This window comes from Alligator mississippiensis, chromosome 12 (genome assembly GCF_030867095.1).
Source record: "Alligator mississippiensis isolate rAllMis1 chromosome 12, rAllMis1, whole genome shotgun sequence".
Taxonomy (NCBI): domain Eukaryota; kingdom Metazoa; phylum Chordata; order Crocodylia; family Alligatoridae; genus Alligator; species Alligator mississippiensis.
In genome coordinates this window covers 15,132,484-15,155,840 of record NC_081835.1, presented here as the reverse complement: position 1 = coordinate 15,155,840, position 23,357 = coordinate 15,132,484, and the positions used below count along the sequence as shown (strand labels likewise).

At 47.8% G+C, this 23,357-nt stretch overlaps 3 protein-coding genes across 3 annotated transcripts in view; 1 reads left to right on the top strand and 2 right to left on the bottom strand.

Moving 5' to 3' along the window:
- Window positions 1–7,233, top strand: part of PLXND1 (plexin D1) — a 120,079-nt gene extending 112,846 nt beyond the window's left edge. Inside the window, exons 34-36 of the mRNA XM_014605516.3 lie at window positions 2,467–2,607; window positions 3,675–3,749; window positions 4,477–7,233. Of these exons, the coding sequence (XP_014461002.2) occupies window positions 2,467–2,607; window positions 3,675–3,749; window positions 4,477–4,593 (333 nt within the window). The 3' untranslated portion in view covers window positions 4,594–7,233. The remainder of the gene's footprint in view (window positions 1–2,466; window positions 2,608–3,674; window positions 3,750–4,476) is intronic.
- LOC102560422 (protein B4) lies at window positions 6,885–13,667 on the bottom strand. Its single transcript, XM_014604604.3, has 5 exons — window positions 13,575–13,667; window positions 12,508–12,782; window positions 11,756–11,885; window positions 10,402–10,463; window positions 6,885–10,012 (listed from the first exon to the last, which is right to left on the bottom strand). The coding sequence occupies exons 1-5, from the start codon at window positions 13,603–13,605 to the stop codon at window positions 9,554–9,556; spliced, it is 957 nt and encodes a 318-aa protein (XP_014460090.1). The 5' UTR covers window positions 13,606–13,667; the 3' UTR covers window positions 6,885–9,553.
- A 4,674-nt stretch (window positions 13,668–18,341) lies between these two features.
- Window positions 18,342–22,674, bottom strand: RHO (rhodopsin). Its single transcript, NM_001287282.1, is given in 5 exon segments — window positions 18,342–18,695; window positions 20,088–20,327; window positions 20,526–20,691; window positions 20,824–20,992; window positions 22,198–22,674. Coding segments are annotated over 5 exon segments (1,059 nt in total). The 5' UTR covers window positions 22,559–22,674; the 3' UTR covers window positions 18,342–18,572.
- Between the last annotated feature and the right edge of the window lie 683 nt (window positions 22,675–23,357).

Here is a 23,357-nt window from a genome sequence, read left to right as displayed (position 1 = left end):
CTGGATTTGTCAGAAGTGAGATGAGAATTAAAATCATTAAAGAGTGCTGGCAGCTGGTTTGCAATCAGGCCTCTTTAGAGCTGGTCTACACTTAGAAAGTTGGGCCTGGTGTGCATTGGTCTCAATAGGGCCTAGTTTACACTGAAAAAGTTTTGCTAGACAGTCGACATAGCCATGCTAAGAAAGGGCCCAATGTAGACCACACCATATGTTGCTAGAGGTCTGCTGGCAAACTCTTCTAGTACAGACACAGTTTAACTTCATCTGCAGACCCTGTGTACCTGGTTCTGCTTGATGGTGCTGGTTTTACCCTAATGTAGCACCCCTGTTTTTAGAGAAGCTGCTCCTGATGCACACTGGTTTAGAGAGGCCAGGCTCCAGGCTGAGATGTCAGTTCCCCCCCAAGATTGTATGTTACTGAGGCTTCCTTTTGCACAATTTTTATTCCTTTACTTCAATCACCATTGGGATTTTGGACCTGTTAAGTGGCTTGACTTCTACTGGCCTGAAACCCTCCACCCTTTACCATGTGAACAGTTTAAGTGAAAGCCTGGAAGTAATGGACTTTAAGCGTGCAACAGTCTAGAGAGTTAGGGCTTGGTTCTTGTCTCACTTACACCAGCTTTTTCCTCAGTATAACTCTTATTTTACCCCAGCCTGAGATCAGATCCAAGGTCTGTATCTGAGCAAGCCAAAAGTTGGGGTGGGGGGCAGGTGAGAGAGGTTGCTCTCTCTATGGTTCAGTGTTGACATATGAAACTTCCCGACATACATAAGTTTTATGAGCACAGGTCTAATTCACTGCTGTTCAATGCTGGCACGTGTTCAGCTTGTGACGCAGAGCCAGCCCCTCCTTGCTGGGTGCCAGAGCAGCACATTCCACCTAAATTGAAAGCACCAGGAGATCTTTGCCAGGAGAGATTAATACTGGAGGAAGATCTAATGAGCCCTTGATTTTTGTTTGTTTGGGTTTGTGAACATTTTTCGGCCGCTTACAAAACACCTACCATTTGTCCTTGTCAAGCTGTCGATTCAGAGAGGAGAGGTCGGGCAGGGTCAGGCAGCAGATGGAAATCTCTTCAGAACAATAACTGGAGTTTGGGGATTGTTGAGTAATGTGGGAAGAATAAAGCTCTCATTTACTCGATAAGAATAAAAATGAGGTGTCCTGACTATACAACATGTCACCTAAGCCCTCACGGGCCCAACTCACTGACACCAGCTGGACCCCAATGCAGTTTCACAGCTGCCTGTGGAGCTGCTCCCATCATTAACTAGAGTGCGGGGTGTGGTGGCAGGACAGCTAAGGTGTCTCACTACAGCGCTGGAGGCACAAGTCCAAGCCCTAGTCTAGTCCCAAGCCAAAGACTGCACCTATCTGAACCACTTGTAATGGGGTATTTGGTCATTCAGGCTGAGAAAGCAAAGGCAGCTAGACGTGATGATAGTCACATCACTCCCTTGTGTACCATTGGCTAAAAACTGGTGTGCTTTACCCACACTAGCCCAATGAGCTATTAGCCTTGGACTGAACTAGTGTGAGATCAGACTCAGGGCTTCTGTATGGTGCATATAATAAACTGGGATACATACTCCTTGTTCCAGTTTCCCACTGAAAGGACGCTTTCTATATGCAGAAACTGAGGAACAGCACAAGCAGGTTGGGGTTGGTTTCTTTGCAAAGGAAATGATATTCACAAGGAATATGAATAGACTGAATTTCTGCAGTGCACTCATATGAGATCGAAACTTGATAGTGGGTGTTAAATGCTGTGAACGTAAGGGGTGCCTTGTAGCATATTACAGCAGTGCCCCGTAGGCCGCCAAGTCACTGCAAGGTGCAATTCAGGGACCTGTCTTTTCTCTGGGCTAGGTGATCAGCTGGTACCTCTCCCATAGTGTCCTTACACTTAAGTGTCAGAGGTTGGGACAGGCACCAGTTTACTCAGGCATCTGTATGAAGGGGGCTATGAAAGGACTGCACCAATTCTGATGGCTCACTAGCAAGGCTAAGATGGTATTGCCAAAATATTCATGCTTCACACGCAGTTGCTACTTTCCCTCTACTAATTTGCACACCCACACATGATAAGACAGTCGTATAATTATTAACAAATTAAAAATAAATTAAATCAATTCTATTAAAACCTGAGTCAGTATTTTACCCTTGAAAGTGGAGCCTCTCTCACCAAGGGGATGCTGATTTTTTGAACAAGCTGGACCTTGCGTGTGTGTAAATGTAAAGCGTACCCTGATTGACAGGCCCAGTGTCAGCAGTTGTACATGCAGATTAGTCACGCAATTAAGAACTCTCCATACCATTGTTTAAAATCAGCCCCCCACCTCCCCAAATTGATCTGTTTCCTGAATGTGGATGTAGATGAAGATTTTGTTTCAAGGCAAGAGCTGTGCAGAAAACGTCCAGTCTTGGAGCCAGCACAAAATCAAATCTTTCTCTCCCTCTAGGACTCACCTACCAATAAACTACTGTATGCCAAGGAGATTCCGGAGTACAGGAAGATAGTGCAGCGGTATTACAAGCAGATCCATGACATGCCGCCCCTCAGCGAGCAGGAAATGAATGCACACCTGGCCGAGGAGTCTCGGGTAAGAAAAATGTTAAGCTGTGGCAGAGCTAGGGGACGCCCAGTCCCACACCCAGTGGTGCCAAACAGACTTCACTACAGGAAGTTCTCCACGCTGCCGAGTACTCCTGTCCAGATTGCTGAATTGGGAGCCTGTGGACAAGGCGTGCAGTGATCAGCTCTGCAGTGCTGGAAGTTAGGGACTACAGCAGGTGCTACAGTACTGAACCTCACCTGTGCTAAATGGTGAAGGTAAAATCTTCAAAGGAACCATCTCTTGCACTGGGTCTATAACCTACAGCCACATCAGCTAACCCAGCTTAGACTACGTGTGCACTGTAGTTAATGCTCAGACTGCTGCGGGATGTGGATGTACCCAAGCTAACATTACCTAGCTTGGGCACTGGTTGTGGTCCAGTGGCAGCAGCATGGAGCTCAGTGCCAAAGAGCCTGGAAGCTGGGAGCTTGGAAGTATTGGCTCTCCTTGGTTTCTGGTGTGCCCAGCATCTGCCAATCCTAACTTCAAAGCCATCCCTCTGGTGGGCTGCCATGGACCCCAGAAGCCTAGACTCCACCACAGCACACCAGATGGGTTAGCAGAGAGCCACACTTAGTGAGCAGGCAGCAGCCTCTGCAGCTGGCAAACCGTGGTTGGGTTCTGTGGGAGCTGTGTCAACATCAGACTATCTGTATAAAACATTTCAGCTTCCACAACTGGCCTATTCCAACAGAAAATACATGGTCTGGGCATTTCTGATCAGCTCTGGTGCTTGCTCGGCACTGTGGAGCACCTTGAGATCAAGGAATTAGTGATGCTACATAAAGATACTTCAGGCCAGATTCACCGCTTTCATAAACAAATGCAATTCCCATTGATGGCACCTATTTTTGCCTGGAATACACGTTGGCACCAAGTCCCCAGACAACTATTAACATACCTTGAATAGCAAAGAAGGGAGAAAGCCATGTTGAAACAAGGTGAACTTAGAGCAAAGGCAGACCTGCCCCATTGATTAGCCCAGCTGACTGGGCTGCATTTCACCACTTGTGACATGCTAATACTTTTCCTATTTGTCTCTTTTCATGAAGAAATACCGGAATGAGTTTAACACAAACGTCGCCATGGCAGAAATCTACAAATACGCCAAGAGATACCGTCCTCAGGTGAGCGGCTTTGATTGTTAAGGGAAAGCAGTGCTCCATACCTGGTGTGTCTGGGGAAAATACCTTTTGTGGGTGATTGGTTCTGTGTCTCATCAGCCCCTGGAGAAGTGTCCCCAGGAAAACACCACCTCTGTTACAGATCACCCTGAGCTCAGGGTTCAGGATGGCCATATTTTCCTAAACTGTTTTTCTCCCCCTTCTATGGCCCCCTCAGTTGTCTCCCCAGCATACAGCTATTTACAGTTTCCATGGGAAACCCAGTATTTCATGTCTTTTGTCAGATCATCAGCAGGTTGAGGACACTACCACTGACCACTCAGCCTCATTTTTCCAGGCCTGCAAATTAGCTTGCAAATCCTGGTGGCTGTAAGTGCAGGTGTGGGGGTGTCTGCCTGACTGCATCCACAGACCAGGAGCCAGACACACAGGTGCCTTCGTGCTGCAAACACTGGATGTGGACATAAAGGCCAGGCCTAAGCGGTCATAACAAGGCCTATTTGTTTGACAGTAGGCTGGCCCTTCAGGGTTCACATTTGCATCCATCAGGGATGAAACCTGCCAGAGAGAGAGCACCTCAGTTTGCTTGTGAGGGACCTGCGCTTCTGCTCGTGCCCCACACTGAAGTTGGCAGGGGTCAGTGGGATTCGTACGGAGCTGGAGGGGGAGCAGCAAGGACTAGGGACCCAAGAGACAGAGAATTAATTTCTTGGTACTCCTGCCCTTGCAGATTGTGAATGCCCTGGACTCCAACCCCACGACAAAGCGCACACAGCTACAGCACAAGTTCGAGCAAGTGATTGCACTTATGGAGGACAACATTTACGAGTGCTGCAGCGAGGCTTAGCTGGCATGCAGGACCAGACCTGCTCCTGGAAGTGACCTTTTCTCCAGTGCACTGTCTTTGCTAAGGAACATGCCTTTCAGTGACATCTCTATATTTAGATAGATACATATTTGGTTGTGTCATTTGTGGTCATTCTGAAACCCAGCCGGTGGCAGGCACACTCACCTGTGAGATGGGCTGGCGAGGAAGGAGACACTGCCTACAGCTTTTCAAAGAGCTCAGAATCCCTTTCATTATCTGCACTGCCTGGGACCCATAATTTATTTGCTCTTTCAAGCCAGAAATGGAGAGGTGATGCTCGCAGTGAACTGACTACCTGCTTCCAAGCAGCCATTGGTTTCCTGTGTTCCTGTTTCTAGAGAGAAATGCCTTGTGGACTAGCAACAGAGTTATGGAAGTGGTAATGATGGACATGAGCAGTGGGGCAGCTGCAGGAAACAATGAACAGAGATATCAAGGCCCATCAGGGCTCCCATTCACAATGTCCCTCTGACATCTGTGTACTTTAAATACCAGGGAATCTATTTACTGTACACTCTCTGCTGCATTAGGTGTATTTTGTGCCTTTTATTTTTGTACTGTACGTTTAAACAGAACCACTCCTTCATCTGAGACTTGTGCGATATGGGGAACTCATGGACCGGGCAATGTGATTGCTTCCTAAGTAGTCAAGACATGTGAAAGCACTTTACCCCTAACAGAAGTGGCTGTTATCTAGCTGGAGGGATTGCATTGTACATTAGGCAGCATCACAAAAGAACAAACCAGTGCAGCTGTTCCCACTTCCCCACATTTCCCAGATGTTTCTGCACACACTGAACTGGAGTTTACAGCGGAATTGACAAATCTTCCCTAAATAGCTGCCTTTCACCCCTGTGGTGACAGGAGTCATTTACCCACAGTAGGAAAATACAGACGACTGGGTCAAAGGGAAAATTATCCTTCCCTTTATTACATCTTCCCTATGTGTGCAGGCTCACACACCACTTCCTCCCCCCCACTCCAACCAAATTCTGTTCTCAGGGCAGATCCAGAGTAATGCCATTGACTTTAACTGGACTTATTTCACATTCACACTATTGTCACAGAGCAGAATTGAGCTGACCTCTGAACATCAAGTGGGTATTTAGAGTTCCACCTAATCTAGGGTGGGTGCTACAAGGTTGATACAGGCCTGATCAACACATTTTTGGCCTCCTAAGTAAAGAGGAAAGGCGATATTCTGTTCTACCTTAAACCACAGCATTGCTGGAGTTACACAGGTATGATGCTGGAGTAACACCTTCACCTCAATGCAGCTTTTCTCTAGTTACTCTGGATTTACATAAGGGCAGAGTTTCATCCTCACGCAGGGTCCTATTATCCCTTCAACCCATCTAGCTGCAAAGGGAATCACCAGGAGCTCCAGGCCTCTTGGCCCCTTCTTGCCAGGTGGGGAAGGACCACACGCATCCCAGCATTCATCCTGGGCTCCCCTTTTACACAGATATACATATCCAAAGCCCACACTCACCTCCCAGAAAAACCAAACTAACCCTGAACCTTTCTCCCTGGCTCTAGCCTTTGCTGATGGCACCAAACTTTGACTGCCAAATTAAAAGCAAAACTACTACCTCGCCAAAGGCAGGTTTCAAAGGGGAGTCTGCAATCCTCGTTAACAGCCAGCTGATCACTTGGATAGGAACAAGCCAGCCATTGAGCTCCTTGGCTCCAACAGACATCCTCCTGGAGGACTCGTTGCCATGAACAGTTGGGCTTTGTTTTCCTGTAGCTAGAGATTTAACAAGTTGCACGCGTACTCCAGTGCATTTAACAAATGGCTTGCCCACAAGAGCAGAGAAGCACTGACACTGTGGATGTTCAAGCATATTTTCTGAACAAGTGGCTTCAGAACAGAACCTTTAAGAATGTAGCTGGGCTACATGCTACTGAGAGAGATTGCAAAAAAACAAACAAAAAACTTTTTTTTCCTTTACAAACTGTGAATAGCTGCCAGAAACACACGCAGAAGCGATGGGGAAGCTGCAGGTGACATGTATCAGTGGAGAGAGAGAGAGAAAAAAAGAGAGAGAGAGAGAGAGAGAGAGAGAGAGAGAGAAAGGTTTGCGTTTTGAGGAAGGAGATAGCTTCATGAGGGGAGGGCCCCATGTCGCAACACTGGAAAGCAGCTGGGCTCCTTAGCACTTGGCATCAAGTGCTGGGCATGGCTTGGCTCTGGCTGCCAGGATTGGCGAGCACGTGCAGTGTGGCCTATGCTTTATTTAATTCTTTTTCCAAAGCAAAAAAAAAAACAAAAAAAAAAAACAAAAAAAAAAAAACCCTACAAAAAAACCATACAAACCACACACAAAAAAAAAACAAAACAAACAAACAAACAAAAAAACCCAAGCCCACCAACCATGCACACCCCCCCCCCCCCCCAGACCCCAGGAGCTAAAATATTCACTAAAACCATTTAGGGTCATTACTTCCAAGCCCAGAAATCTGAGGGTTGTGTCATGTTGTCTCAACCCCGAATCCTTTGTGATCTGCTTTTTTTATGGCATGGTGGTATTGTGGATGTGGGTCCCTTCCCTGCTGTTTGGTGGAAATGGCAGATTCTTTGGAAACTTCTCTTTGTAATAAAACAAGGTGCTCAGACTTGGTGTGGGGAAGGTTTCTGCCCATGAGCCTCGAGAAGGCCACAGCCCTGGCGGATGGGATGATGGAAGTGGGTAGATAGGTACAAATACTATGATGTGAGCAGGAGCAATAGGCTCAGCCTTTCCATTCACTGGGGCAGAGGTCAGGCTTTGCCATTTAAAGGCTAGGGGCAGGTGCTACAGGACATTGTTAGGGAAGAAAGTCTGTAAGCTTTAAACTAGACTCATGGAGGAAGTTCAAAGGCCCTGCCTCCCCCTGGGTATAACACTGATACTTCCCTTCTGCACTGGCACTTGTGGCTGCACCTCTTGCATATGTGCTTTTGCCCAGAAAGTATCTGCTCTGCATGGTTTTCAACAGCAATGACCTGTTGGGTCTGCTAAAATGCATGCACCCAGACATGCCCTTCTTAAGGATCATTACTGCTTACAGCCATTGAAGTCGTTCCTGTTAACAAGGGCTTCTCTCTTCCCACATGCAAACACATGCTTGGGAGAAGATCAAGGAAAGGAAAACACTAACTATTTGATTACTTTCCAGGCTGGTCACCTTGGAAGGCCTGGAAAGCGGTCCATTGCTGCTTAGCATAGGGCCTGCTGATGGGAGAAGGGAAGACAGTGCTCAGGCGTGTGCACACGCTCTCACTTCCCCATCCCCTTCCTGCATTGTTCTACCTTCATGTGCGACATGGTCGCTGGCACTTAATGACTGTGAAAAACAGGCTTACGCATCTCAGGAGGTTTACCAGGACCATCTCTGGTTGCAGTTATTACAGTGGAGCTCCCCCCAAGGAGAATGCAAACCTCAATCCAATTAAGGATGCAGCAACATGACATTGAATTTGAACTGAGAGAAAAATTAGTTCACTCCCCTCACTTGAGCCCCTACCAGAATGAGGGGGAAAAAAAAAAAAAAAAAAAATAATAATAGTTAACTCTGCCTAGAGGTGGGAGCCTTGTAGGGCATTGACAAGGCCAACTGAAGATTATCCAAAGCCTCTTTAGGCACCAAGGCTGAGAGAAGGCAAGTTCTTCTCCCTCTCAGTGAAGTCTGACCCTTATCACTACCGGTCTTTCCCCTGGAAACTTTTGCATAACATGCAACCAACAAAAGCAAGCTAGACATTTGATTTCTTCCAACAATTGCTCCAAGTTCAGCAATACCAGCCTCCAGTATTAGAGCTTTCCCTTATGGCACCCTCACCAGATGATTGATGGGCACTAGTAGCCAAAAGAGGTCTGGAGAACAAGTACAGGTAGGGTATGACTTGGCAGGTATCACTTGCATGAAAACTGGCTATGCCCAGCCAAATAACCCTTTATTTTATTAGGGTCTATTACAGGACATGTAAAGGTTTCTCACTATGAGCCCTTAACAGGTGCTTCGTCCAGGTATAGATTGAAAGCAGCTTTTACAGCCCTCCTGTAATCCAAGCTGATCAAGGTATTAACACAAGGACAACAATGAGGTCAGCTTGTTTAGTGGCAGAATCCCAGCCTCCCAGGATTTTACCAGTGGCAAGTTCCTCCTCTTGCCCAGGCCTTGCTAGTCCTAGCAGGAAGCTAGCTTCTAGGTGTTCTAGGCAAGCGTTTGCTTGCAGCCCTTTGGCCATGCCAGGCTGCAGTCAAGTTGAACCTCATTACAGCACAGCTGATTTGGGGATGGAAGATTTACCTTTTCATAACCTCTAGGCTTTGCCACGAGCAGCATGTAGTCCAGGGGCCAATGGGTTAATTAGGGTCATAAGAGAACAAGGACTACCTCCTTTCCCAGAGTAGGTGGCAGAAGATAGCTGCACTCCCACATGGTAGAGACTCCCCTACAAAAGGGGTTGCTAGTGCTGGCACTCCGGCCCCTGGACTTGGCTGGCTCACTCCATTTCACCCAGTTGGCATTTGGCACTGGTCTAACTAGCAAGACTCAGACTCCACAACTGGGCTCAAGCTCAGTTTAACCTAGTATCCCAGTAAAAAAGGAATATGGGACACGGGGTGCTAATGCTAGGTCTTCTGCAGTTTCCAGGGTACCTACAAGCCAGGCATGAAAGCCATTACTCCCAGGAACAGTTGACTACCTTTATTGGAAAACAAGTAATAGGCACACAGTTAAAACCAGTTTGCTTCATTCAGAGATTAAAAATAGAGTGACCCATGCATAGCCAGGATCAAACCAGTCAAGGAATATCATTAAAAAAAACAAAACACTGGTCTGGATAGAGCCAAGCACCAATCCATCTTCCTCAGGCAGGAGGCAGCCATTGTCCAAGCATTTCCCCTTGCCCTGCCTGGCCCAGGAGTACTTCTGGAGTCAGGAGACTTTAGCCTGCTTTCTTGCCAGGCTTGCTGCCAGCTTTGGTGGATTTGCCTTCTGCATCCTCTCTCTCTTTGCCAGACTGGGCACCTGGGACAGCCTCCCCCTTCTTCCCTTTGCCTTTCTCAGTGCCCCTTGCTTCTCCCTTCCCCTTCACAGTGGTTTTCTTGGCACCAGGAGCTGCCTTGGCTTTGGCTGGTGCCTTCTCAGCCTTTGTCTCTTTGGGTTTTGTAGGCTTCTTCGGCCTAGGAGCCGCCTTGGCTTTGGAGGAGGTAGTGGCCCTCTGGTCTCCTGCCTCCGCTTTTGAAGGGCCATCCCCTCCTGGGACCATCTTCTCTTTTCTGGCAGCTTTCTTTGCCTCACTGGCTGCTTTCCCTTGAGACCCCTCTTTGGCACGTGGCTGCTTCTTTGCCAGCATCGCTTTGCCATCAGAACTCTTTGGCTTCCCCGGAGCTTTCTGCCGGCCCTACCAAGAGGAGTTTGAGGCTTGTCATCGCAATAGCACTTGCTCACTTAACCAGCCACAAGCCCATAGCAAGGTGAGGGTACAGTGGTTTTAGTAGACGGCAGCTTTGAATTCTGCCCTCCGTTTCCACAATGGAAAACACACATTTTGGAACAAAGGAGATCAAATATTCCCCCCTCCCCACCCCACCTCACTCCACTCCCATTTCCTTCACAGCTTGGAAAAGAGTTAGTACTTCAGGACTCCGCAGCAGGACACTGCTTCCCTGCCAATATTCCTCACATACAACTTTACAAGAGCAGCTGCTCCCAAGCTCTTCCCTTTGCACTGCAGTTATGAGGCTCATCAAGGAGACTGATGGAAGCTTTCATTTGGCAGCCACTACTTACATCGGCAAGTTTGGCCTTAGGTTTCTTGCTCTCAGCTTTGGGTTTCCCCTCCATTGCATCTCCTGAAAGGAAATGTTGGGGGAGGATGAGTTGGTTCTTCCCATGCATTTGTCTACTCCATGCAAGGCTATAGCCCACCCCCCAGCTTTACAGGAAAGATGCCCCTTGCAGAACGGGGTAGTTCCAGCACACCATGAGATATGGGCATCAATAAGGATGAGTGTGAGCACTGCAGACTCCCTCCTGAAGGTAGCTAAAACAACCAGCTGAACACTACAGCATGGGTTCAGTAGAGGTCAATAGGGTCAGCAGAAGCAGCTAGTGATTTTCAATGCTCGCTTTCAAAAGCACCGAGGCCCAGGCAGTGCTGGGTAGCTGTAGCACCAGTGAAGTTAGGTCAAGAAGCAGGCACCTAAGGCCAGAGCCAATAAAAGGACTTGAGTGCGAGCTCATAGGTCCAGAGTGGACCCCTGCAAGAGGAGGCAAGCACCTCAGGACAGGATCCAGTCAGCACTGAGCTGGGAGCAAGAGCACTCAACCAAGAGGGAGGAGAGCAGGCAAGGCCTACACACCTTCAGGCACCTCATTCAGGGCCCACACAGGTTTGAGCCAATGACTGTGGAGCCCCTCTATCTGACCCAGTGATGGATCCTTGCCTGCACATGGGTCAGATGGCCACACCTGCCCAGACTAGCCTAACGCAGGAGGCCCTTGCTCCAGACCAGCCAGAGAGGGGGTCAAAGCCTCCCCCAGGCAAAGGAGGGGCTGGAGCTCAGGGCTCCCACTGCCTTGGGCAGCAGCTCTGGCCACTGGGATATCCATGCAGGGAAACAGCCTAGCATCAGCACGGTGTCCAGGCACAGACCGGAGGACACGGTGGCCATCGTTGCATGCGGTAAGGAGCCCAGGCCTGCAGGGGCACGTTCGGCAGCCTCAAGCACACAGTTATCAGCTCAAAACTTTGCGTAGGATCCTAGGTTCTGGACCCCAACTTGCTTTGGGGTGAATGAGGCACTGAACTGCGCAGCTCCATCAGCCCTGGGCAATTCTGGATGTGCAGCTACAGGTGCCACCAAGCTCCAGCAGAAAGGTGCCCCAGGGCGGGGGGGGGGGTCAGGCACTGCAGGGCTGGGCTGCCACCGAGCCAGGATCACAACCTTGGGACTTGGGAGACGAGAGGGGCCAGGGTCTGCTCAGGCATTTACTGCTTTCTTGGTCAGGTTTGCTGGAGAGCCAGGCCCTGAGGGCCAACACCAGCGCTCTAAAGAGGCATGTCAATTCACCCAGCAGCCTGTGCCCATCACCAACCTCTGCAGAGGGAGTGGAGCAGTGCAGGAGAAAGGGGCCCTCTCACCTTTATTGAGAGCTTTCCCAGCAGCTGCTTTGGGTTTTTTTGCTCCTGGTTTCCCTGGTCTGGGGCCCTTTCCTTCTGCTGGATCCAGCTTTCCCAATGTTTTTTTAAGCTTGGGCTTCTCAGGTGCTAACTAGTAAAAAGCAAGAGCAAAGCAGCATCACCGCCTGCACAGCTGGGCTCAGCCGCTGTGGGAGCAAGCTTGGAGCCAGGCAGGTGTAGTTCAAAGGCTGACACCAAGGAGAGGCAGGCAGTTTCCATCAGCCCATCCTCTTAGCAAAGCTCCCATAGGCATCATACAGCTTCCAGCCCTGCCACAGACCATTGTTCGATGGGCACCTTTTATTGCCCTGGCTGCCCAATAGACCTGTATGGGGCAGCTGGCTACATCCCAGGATGCCCAGGACCCCATGTCATCCAGTCTTTCCATAGCCAAGGCACATCTACTTTCAGCCTGAAAAACGTTATGGGATAAACCACGATTTTTCAGTGTAACTGTGATCTTTGCTCCCACTTCAGGAGAGGGACACTTGCCCCATCAGCCTTCCCAAGGCCCACAGCCCTGCCTACTCATTTCAAGGGACAAGAGACTCCCAGCCAGAGAGGGGGGGGGTCACCCCATTCACCCGGCTCTTGGCATCTTGCTGTAGAGCAGCTGGGCAGGCAACTTTCCCAGAACACACAGGGTCCAGCCCACAGATTTCGGGCATCCAACACCATGCAGCCCACAGCAGTTAGTCCAGTAACCAGCTCACCTTAAACCTTCCTGTGGCCCCCAAAGCAGAGGAGTTCTGGGGTCTCACCAGGCACCCATCCTTAAGGCCCTTGGTCAGGGCCTTTTTCAGCAGGTATTTCAACCTGATTGAGTCCACGGCAGGGTACTTGGTAAGGATATAGCGCTTGATGGCAATGACCGAGGTGCCCTTCCTCTCGTTCTGGGCTTTCAGCGCTTCAATCACCATACTGAGCGTTGGTGGGTGGCTGCCCCTGCTCTTGCAGTTAAAGATGCTGGACAGCCTGGCCACCTTGGCTGAGCAGGAGAGAGCATGGGGGAAGAATACAGTTATCATCAGGTTCAGGAACATGGCTCGCTTCCATTCAGAGCAAGAAGATACACGAGCAGAAGACCCAAGGCAGTTATGACAGCAGTAGTACCTACAGCCCTCAGCTCAAGCCAGGCTTCTTTTTGACCAAGCCCCATATGCAGGGCAAGCTCTGCCTCGAGGTCTTCACAGACCAAGGAAACAACCTTTGCATTTGCAGGGGGAAGTGAATTAGAGACGTTGAAACTTGGGGGAGGTTTAAGTATCAGCTCACACCAATTTCAGCATCCATTAGGAAGACAAATACCTTTAGCAGTCTGGCCTTGACCTCACAAGAAGCCTGTGCATAGGCTTGAGATAGGACTCTGCTCCCTGGGCTGCTCTCCTTAGCCACAAGGACATTTATCTGCCCAGGTGGAGGCCCCACTAGCAGGCTCTTCCTCAAAGCAGAGCACAGATGGGGACCTGGCAACACTAGCTAAATTTCTCCAAGCCTTTTTAAGAGCTCCAAGGTCTGTCCACACCTATTTACCCATCACTCAGAAAGGGCTCAGGGGGGTTAATTTAGTTACCTAAAATCCACCAAGACCAGCCACATTCAAGGCTCCCCCTCCCCCTGAGAGGCTACATTGAATAAAATAATAATGACAGTTTGATCCCTAAGAGGATTCACTTGCACTGAAGGGATTAGAGCTCGAGATTCATATTCAGAGGAGTCAAAGGACACACAAGAAAGAGACAGCCAAATCCTGACCACCCAGGTGGAATTGAGGCCTTACCTGGCTTGGAGGCCATTGCAACAACAGCCATTGCTTACAGCAAACTTTCCAGTCTGCTGCCTCACATGGCAGCCCATCCCAGGCTGGCTGCAAAGCAGATTTTATTCACAGGTTCACCTCACTTTCCTGCTAATTTCTCTGATTAGCATCTTAATTGAGAGGGCTGCAGCCGGCAGCTGCTAATTATTCTCATTCAAGTCCCAGTGCCAGTGAGATTGGGAACAGGTGGCAGCAGCAGGGCTGAGTTTAGTTTGCCAGGTCTGAGGAACAGGCGAGCGGGTGCAGGGAAGACTCGAAACCTGAGCCATCTCCACTGCTGATCGAACCATCACCTTTCATCTGCGCGTGGCATTCAAGTCCCGGCATTCATTGGAGCAGGTGCAGCTGCACAGGGAGTCTGGTCCTGGCACCAAGCGGCTGTGGGATGCCTGGGTGGGGTGAGTCTGTCCACACATGCCCCTGGGCAGAGGTTTGTGTTGTGGGAGCCCCGAGCTGCCCAGTGCACCTGTTCTCTGTGCACAGAGACTGAGCTAAGGAGGCAGCAAGGGAAATGAAGGACACTGAGGATGAGCTGGGAGTTGTTGGCAAAGAGCACCCCAGGCTGGGTGAGGCCAGAGTGCCAGTCCTATGTTTTCCCTTCTCCAGGGGCACAGGAGGTTTGTGCCTGCACCCTGCTGGCTGGCCTTGCCGGCCGCTCACCCCAGCGGAGCTAAAGCCCTAAGCACCGCACCAGAAACACTCAGGCCTGGACTAGGTCCATAATGAGTTTGCTGGCTCTGTCATAATCCCCATTTGTCTAAAGCATTTTGGCAGTCTCTGAGCTCCAGGGGCACCCAGATGGGAACAGTAAGGATGTGAGAAACCAGGATTGGGGAGCGCCAGCAGGAGCCTAAGCTGCAGCCTTCGCTGCGCCTGCTTACGTGTGTAAGTGGAACGTGCCAGTGCTGGCCAGAGGCTGGTCTCTGTAGGCATGTAACTCAGCAGCTCAGAGAGAGAGATTGCACGAGCTGAAGGGAGCATGTGCTCAGATAGAAGGAGTAAATGAGGCTTCCAAACTAGCATTTCAGACAGCCCCAGGGTGGGTCCATACTGTGTCCGCAGAGGCCCTGAGACCACTGCTAAGAGACCTGCCCTACCCCCTGCAGGTGTGTTGCACTCTGAAAATAACTTGTGTGTTTGCTATTCGAGGGGTGGTGTGCATGCCTCATGATGATCTCGGGAGCAATCCCTGGACTGAGATCCTGGGAGCATCCCTGACCACACTGTAAAGCTACTGCACAGTGTTTTGGGGGTGAACGTGAAGCAGGATCAAGTGGGCAGGGCTTGTTTTTTTGACAACAGTCTTGACATGCTGCAAACGCGGTACAAACCCATACCCTGTGGACTCCAGCAAGGGGCAGAGATGTGGTCTTCTCACCTTACGCTTGGGTCTTTCTGGTGAAACTCACCAAAATACAAGAGTAATCTCTGCTCATCCTCAGCTAACACCTGCAGCAGATGCTATCACCCAGCCGAGTTGTGCTGGTGTCTTCGGTGACTTGATACAATCCTCAACCATTCGTGTGCTTCTAGCACTCTCCACTCTGCCTGAGCTGCTTCTGCAGCATGTGCCTTGTATTGTGGGAGGCATTGTCTTCTATGGGACATATAAAGAGAAGAAAATGATATGAGAACTGAGCTGTTGGCTATTTGAGGTCATCGAGGAACTTGTGGTACTTTATTTTTTACCAATTCTGAACTTTTAACATCAGTCCTGCTCAGATTCAAATTGGACCATCACGCTGCCCTACACACATTCCTCCCAGGGGTTCAGCTGCGTGTGATGTTCCTCTCCCCTTCCTGGTCCAAATCACTATGTGCTGTTGCTGATAACTGTGAAATATCATCAGGGTTTCATGCTAGAGATGGCCACATTTCATCTGTAGTGGATGAAATGTGAGTCCTTAGTTTTCTTTATAGGACCATTGATGGTTTGGCCAGCTGTCATTTGTAAAATCACTTGTGGATCAAAGACTTCACGGACATGCTGGGATTATCTGAAGGAGACTTTGATTCCTGGTTTATTCAATACATTTATTAGAAGTTTAGGAATGTGTAAATCTGCCCAGAGATATCTCATGTTAAATGTCTATAAGGAACCAGCAAAAACAAAACCAATGCAGGTGAAGCTGAACTGGCTTCACAGTTGCATCACAGCCTCCCTTGTTAAGGAAGGTATAATTCAGAAGCTCTTCAGGCAGCTGATGTGTCTGGACAAAATAAGTGCCAGCTTCTACCCCCTCCCCAACCACAGCAGATGTTTCTGCTTTGGATTGATTTTGCTCTGGAATAAGAGATGGAGTTGTACCTTTCAGCAGCAAAGGGAGGACTGCTGAGCAGTTGTGACACCGGCACTGCAGCTCACAGGGAATAGCTAAGACTGAATGTTTCCCCAGGGGGCCACAGCTCCTGGGATCAGTCCCAAAGCTCTTCTCTGGAAGGAAGCGATCAAAACTTCGGCTTGTATCCAAGACTGCTGCCACTGCCTGCTAGGCGAGAGTGCTGGTTTTAACTGCTACCCAGTCTCACTTATTTCTTCTGTCTGCCTCCATCATCTGTCACTTTGGGTGCAAATTCTGTCTGGGTTACCCCTTACAAGTGTGGCTGTCAGCTGCCATCGTAGCCAATGCAGCAGAGTTGAACCAGGGCCTTTGGAGTTATATCCTGTTGTTTGAAACAAAGAGTAAAGATACCCTGGGTCTGTGAGCCAATCCAGGTGTCTGCTTTATAAAGGCTCCATGACTGAAAGATCAATGCCCACTGAATTACTTCTACAGTGATCCTTTGAGGCTGCTGGTGAAGCACCTCTAAGGAACAGGTTATGGGAGTGTTGTGCTGCTGTTGCTGATACTCCACTAGTGTTTAAGGTGAACTCGTGTCTTTGGTCTACAGCTAGCTCCCAGGCAAAGGTATGCAATTCCTGTCAGGCAGGACACAGGATGAAGGATGTTCTGCAAACCAGGGCAGTGGATCTGCAGCACCCTTCAAATATTTGTTGTGTGTGGGCAAAGACAGATGGAGCTCTCCATTGAAGAGTGCCGCAGAGAAATGTTGTGAGATCCCAAAAGGAGAGATGCAGCAGAAGAGGGCATGGCATTTTGCTTACTCCCTAGATCAGCTCTAAGTGCAAGTCATCTCCTCCTCTTGGCTACATTGGCCTGGTCACTGTCAAGACCATGATGGGGCTTTCAGCCAACCATCTCAATGACTGTATTCTTTCTGTAAGGGGAAATATACCTGGGCAATCAAATCTCTTTCCTTTTCTGCTCTCCCAAAAAAAGCCTTTCAGATCCTGAGTACATAAATGAGACATTAACCAAAACACTGAATGATTCATGAACCTCTGATCTTTAGATTTCAATGAATATGTAGAAGTATCGATAAAAAAATAATGAGAGAATTGTACTTGCAAATTGCTCTTTATTAAAGGTTTAACTTGCGTGGTTTCTATACCTTCCCTATCAGACCTTGCAAAGCTGCATGGGATTAGAAATCAGAGAGGATAATAACGTACAAAAATAGTTTCAAATGTTGATAACACTGAACAGCGAGAAAAACATCTTATTTGTATAATTGAGCTAAAAATAAAAATAAAGAACATTGCTACAATTGCAATATGCCATCTTGTAGTGCTCAAAACATATGTTGAAGTCTCTGAGCCATATGCTCCCATGGCTTGCTTGCTACAGAGTTGAAGAAAAGCGTAGCAATTTGCTACCAATCAACCCTCAAAAGCACAAGCGCTGGCCAAAACCTCCTACTTGGTCTGATGCCAAATCAAATTACAGCTGAAAATTGGTAGGTGAACCACATGAGAACCATAAAGAGCTCAAACTATAGGGGTGTGGTCTAGGGACATGTGGGAGGAGTCGGGGGGAAGCCAAATGACTATAGATGTTGCTATGGAAACCTAACATCACATGCTACAGAAAAGACATTTTTAAGTCAGCTGATGCTTAAGGTTCGAAGCCAAGTCCTTGTACACAGCACAACTACTGGGTTGCAAGCAGGGGAGGTGGAAGAAAGGACACAATCCACCCCCCAAAATTACTCTAGAGATGCTGCTAATGGCCATGTCCTACCCCGCTGCAACCCTCTAAATGCCTCTGCTCACTAGGCTTCATGCAGCTCCACTGAGCCCAGCTCTGAAACATGGAAGGGATCCAGCTGCATGAACCCCCTGAATCCTGCCCCCTCCTTTGCAGGCAGAGCCACATCTGTTAGATTATCTACTGGGCCTTCTGGGCTGTTGGAGGGGGTGCAGGATTTGACCCTTGAGCAGCAATAACTTGCTATGAGCAGCTATATGCACCTCATTGGCCATGTTATAAATAAGTCCCTGGGTTCCCAAGGACACAGGACTCTTGTGATGGTGAGTGGGGTCCATCTCTTACTAGAAAGAGCTCAAAAATGTTCACAGCTGACATATATCCTGACCATTCTGGCCCCCGATTATGGTTACAGGCTCATGGATATATCTCAACCTCTACCAGGTATCTGTGTCTTGGCTCTTTACAATGGGTTGTCCTAATCATGGGCTCTGCGAGTCACGCACAAAACAGATGCCATGGTATATATTGAGCCCTGAGGCTGCTGTCTCACTAATCTTTTCCATTCGGTGAAAGGGGAACATCCAGCCATCTGTGCGGAGCTAGAGATGATGAGCCAGGTACTCGGTCGGTGTAAATGGGCATAACTCTTTACAAGTCAACGGATATACACTGATTTACACCAGCTGAGGCGCTAACCCTTTGTATTTAAGTTTTAAAAATATTTACAGCCTTGTTCAAATAATTTCTATTATCAGAACTGAAAAGTCCGTCCTTCTGGGTCAATTGTGAATTGGATGCAGGTGGCAGTGGTCATTACAGTAACATGACTACATTCATGCAGATGGGATTTGAGTGTCCATGATGACAATGCATGCCAGCCCTGAGATCAGCTGCTTCCAGGAGGAATCTATGCAGGAGAAACCTGGCTGGTGGACACCGAGGAGGTCTCCGTCTTGCTGCCAGTAGCAGTTTCATCATCACCAAGTGGGTTCTTCCCGCAGCAGAGGGTGGTGATCATGCAGTTACGGAACTGGAAGAGAGCACAAAGTCAGGAGAGTCGACTTACTGGGGTGACCAGGGTGACAAAGGTCAACTAATCAGATTCACTGAGAACTCTCTATTTACATCAAATGGGTCAGTGGCTTACCCAAAGAGATTCCTGTGTGTGTGCGTGCTTGCACGTGCGTGTGCATGAAAGTGAGCTCTAAGTAAAGAAGAGCCTCAAAGACTGACCCAAGTCAGCCCTACTAAAATGTCCTTTAAAAAGTCAGTCCACTCTGAGAAGAACCAATTTAAAAGATTCTCATTCTTTTTAGTGTGATTTGGATTGAATCCTCATTTGAATAGGGCTTTTGCAATAAAAGCAGTTTCTGCTGTGAATAAGGCAGGAGTGATCTGACCTTTCGAAGGACCACAATTTGTTAACAGCTAAAAATCTGACAAAAGAGCAGTGGAGACACAATTGTCAGCTCTCGCATGCAGTGAGCAGCCCTTTGTCTCCCACTGTTATATTCATGTCCTTTTCACCATCCATGGGAGTCATTAGTTGGAATGCTCTTGAGAAAGATTAAAGTTAATAATGAGATGGTGGTAGAAAACCTACTTTGCTTCACAACTACATAGCTGTTCTACAAGTGAGAATGTATTCTCATCAAGTATTCTAGTGTTCTGAAAGTAAAAGCAATCCCTTCCTTCCTTTCTTTTAATCTAGGGTAACAGGATAGGCAATGGTAGCCATTAAAAATCAACCTTTGCTAGCATGGAAACATCTCTCTGATACCACAGCGACATCCCATTATAAGCAGAGTGAAATGCTGCCCTATCTCCAGTACCACTGCGAGTAAATGCTGATTTTTAAATGGTGAGCATGACATGCTGCACCTTTTGCTAATATGAGCCTAGGCTAACCTCATGCTTTTGGGGCAGGGGATGATGATGAAGACAGGGTGTGGAAGAAATGTTCGTTCCTGATTTAAGGTGGCAGTGATGGCAAAGTAGGGAAGTTGATTTAAGTGTCACTGGCAGAGGTAAGACTTTATATGTGATGGACTGATGGTTCATCCAATGTGCCAAATCTTATCTTCTGTACATGTCTCATTCCTTAAAACTAGCTACAACTCTGATTCAGGATTATCCTAACTTTCCTACTGGAGCCACTGTGGCTGAGAGCAGAACAGAGGCCTAGATACTTAGTTAAATCTTAAGTAGTTGGATCATTTCAAGCAGACCGGCTTGACAGCTTCCACATCTGTGTAATACCAAAGGATAGTGAGATAATTAATAGAGTCATCCCTGTGTATTATAGGAACACATTTGACTTTAAAAGTTCCTTTCATGCCACATTAACCTTTAAATCTATGAGCAAGGTTCAAGCTTTTAAGAAATGAAATACATTGAAGAAAAAACTGCACTTGTTAATTACCTGTTTGTTCATGACAATGTAGATCACTGGGTTGTAGATGGCAGAGCTCTTGGCAAAGAATGCCGGGATGGTCATGAAGACGGGACCAAAGTCAGATCCCTGATTGGAAAAGATGTAGAAAGCAACACTGGCATAGGGGACCCAGCATATCAGGAAAGAAACGACCATGATGATGACCATGCGGGTAACTTCTTTCTCGGCTTTCTGGGTAGTAGCTGATTCCTGCTGCTGGGCTGCAGCCTAAGGCAAAAGAACAAAGAAATTATGATGGTTCCATGGGAAAGTGTTGGGGAAAAAAAGGCTGGAACGGCATCTCCTCCCACAACAGGGATGGAGCCAGCTGCGGAGTTCCAAGCTGCATCTGAGCTTTCCAAAAATTTGGCATTAGCATTCACACGCAGGTTTTGATGGCAGTCCGTCACCAGCAGGTCAACCTACCTCTTTCACAGTGCAGACCAGGCGTCCATAGCAGAAGAAAATGACAGCCAGTGGAATGGCGAAGTGAACTACGAACATGTAGATCACAAAGGACTCATTGTTGACCTCAGGCTTCAGGGTGTAGTAATCAACCCCGCATGAGCACTGCATGCCCTCTGGGATGTACCTGCCATTAAACCGATGAGATTAGTACCTGGCATTGCACTGGTGCCACTGGGGAATCAGGCTTTGCAATTTTAGAATGGAAAAATGCTGTCCTAGATGATGCCTTATTTCAGAAAATGTATAATATGCCTACCTGGACCATCCGACCAGTGGGGGAGCAGCACAAGTCAGGGCCATGATCCAGGTGAAAACGACACCCATAATGGCATGGTTCTCACCAAATCGGAAATTGCTCATGGGCTTGCAGACCACTATATATCTTTCAATGGCCAGGACTACCAAGCACCACAGAGCCACTTCACCTGTGTAGGAGACACACACACACATATTCATATACTGCTTGCAACAGAAGAAAAACGTGTTGTCCTGTATATGAAAGCTTCTTGGATAACGGATTCCAAACAAGTCTCTGAATGATCAAAGAATGCAAGTAAGATTTGAATGTGAAAAAAAAATCTGAATTAAAGCATGGGAAGGAAGGCACAAATGGCTGACTAACCCATTGTACACTCATTTTGCTGCAGTATTTTGAGTTCCACTGGAATGCCCTATCTTATGTTTGAGTCCAACCTGTCCTCCCCACACTTGTTTTGCTACTTATTAACTCCATGCGCCTGATTGTGCTAGGGAATGCACACTGAATTGACCACTCATTGGTTTCTGCCCTCTGCCCAGCATATCTCAGGTTTGGGAACAACATTAGTAGGATATTTCAAAGCTCACAGTAAAGTGGAAATTGGGTCTACATCCTTCTTACCTTCCACCCAGTGGTAAACAAAGGTAGAGAGGTTGTTGTCAAGATGTTGGGAGGTTTTTTGTGTTTCAGTATACATTTTAGAACTCATCTACCTTAGAAGACTCTCTGGTAACCAAAGAACTAGTTAGATGGTGACCTGAGCAGACTTATCTGCCTGAAGGATGAACTGGATGCAGAAAAGAAAGGGTTTTAGGCCTACCATTTCCTGTAAACAGCTATTTCAATCAGTTGACACATGGGGGAGAAGATTACTTTTAAAGGGTAAGTAAGTCTATTCCTTCAATTTAAGTATGGGGATCTACAGTAAAGTACCTTGGGACCTTTCTGAAATTCTTCCAGCAAAACCAGGGAAGACCAGGCTTGCCATTTCCAAGGTTAAAAGTCAGCATAAAACCACTTTTGGAATACTGTTCCAGGTCACGTTTCAATACCACAGTCCAGTTTCAACCATTTTCAGCCACTGGGTTTTCCCCAAAGCAGTAAAGGAAGATGGCAAACATCATGTGTTCTTTGTCCTCCCACACTTCTCTTGTCTGAAATATAACTTTTCTACAACACTGAAAGCCAAACATACAGCCTGAAAATATAAATTCCAAGTGCCTCCAGGTCTTGGTGATGCATTGAAAGCCATTTTTTGCTGCCTTCCCGTCTTCCCCCCTGCCCCTCCACCTGGCCCTGGCTTCCCCTTCCTACAGCTCAAGGGAACTCTGACAGAACATATTTGGCTATTTACTCAGTTAGTGAACTTACCACCAAGAGTAGCAAAGAAGCCTTCAAAGTAGCAACCTGTTACCCCAAAGACAAAGTACCCATTCATTGATGTGTACAGGGTAGTGGTGAAGCCTCCCAGGACCATGAAGAGATCAGCAACTGCCAGGTTCAAAAGGATGTAGTTTAGAGGCGAACGGAGCTTCTTGTGTTGGACGGTGACATACAGAGTCAGGAAGTTGATAGGGAAGCCAAGAATAATCAGCATAAACATGTAAGCGGCCAGCGCGGAGTATTTCCATGGTTCAGCCAGGTAGTATTGCGGATACTCAAATGGACTCCGTACTACCCCAGTCTTGTTGGAAAAGGGGATATAGAAATCTGGACCTTCTGTTCCATTCATGGCTGCGGCTTCCGAGGTGTTATGGTCTTACAAATATTTTTTGCTTTCTTTCAAGATCTCCTCTTCCTGCTCTCCTCTTATCTCTGCTTCTTCCTCAAACTTGCAGAAGTTGGCAACACTGTTGTCAGTGCAGCGCCCTTTATGAAGTACCACCTTGGGTAAGCTTTCAACATTGGTGTCAGCACGATTAGGACTTACAGCATTATTAATCATAATAATCCAAGCTAGGATTGCAAGTGGTAATTGGCTTTCCCAAGAAGGTTTAAGGTGACACCTGTTTCTGCGCTGTGCAGTGGTTACCTGGGAACATTGAACTCCTTATGTATAATATGCAGCTATTGTGTATACCATAGATGTGGAGCCAGCAAGGAAGCATAACCTCATTAGTTTTGTTCCTTATTTTGCAGCCTTACATAATTCACTTAGCGATAAATTTTCAGAACTGACCTCCAAGTTTGGGGCTCTGGTTTTGGTGCCCCATTTGAGAGATGAAGGGCTGACCACCACAGATCATGCTGCCTTCCCTTGCGCTGGTAGGTACTCAGCACTGCTGACAACCAGATCCCAAGTGCCTCAAGCTGGGCACTCAGAAAAGTAAGCTACCCCACAAAGACTCCAGTATCAGGAGCTGCTGCAGGCCTGTTTCACTGCCTGTGCAATAGGGATAACACTTCTCTATTCCACAGGGATATTTTGAAGTTGAATTCTTTAATGGTTGTAAAGCAGCCTCAGAACTATAGGTAGAAGGACAAAGTATAGGTGTGTCTATGTGGTGGCTTAATTTTTTTTGAATATATTG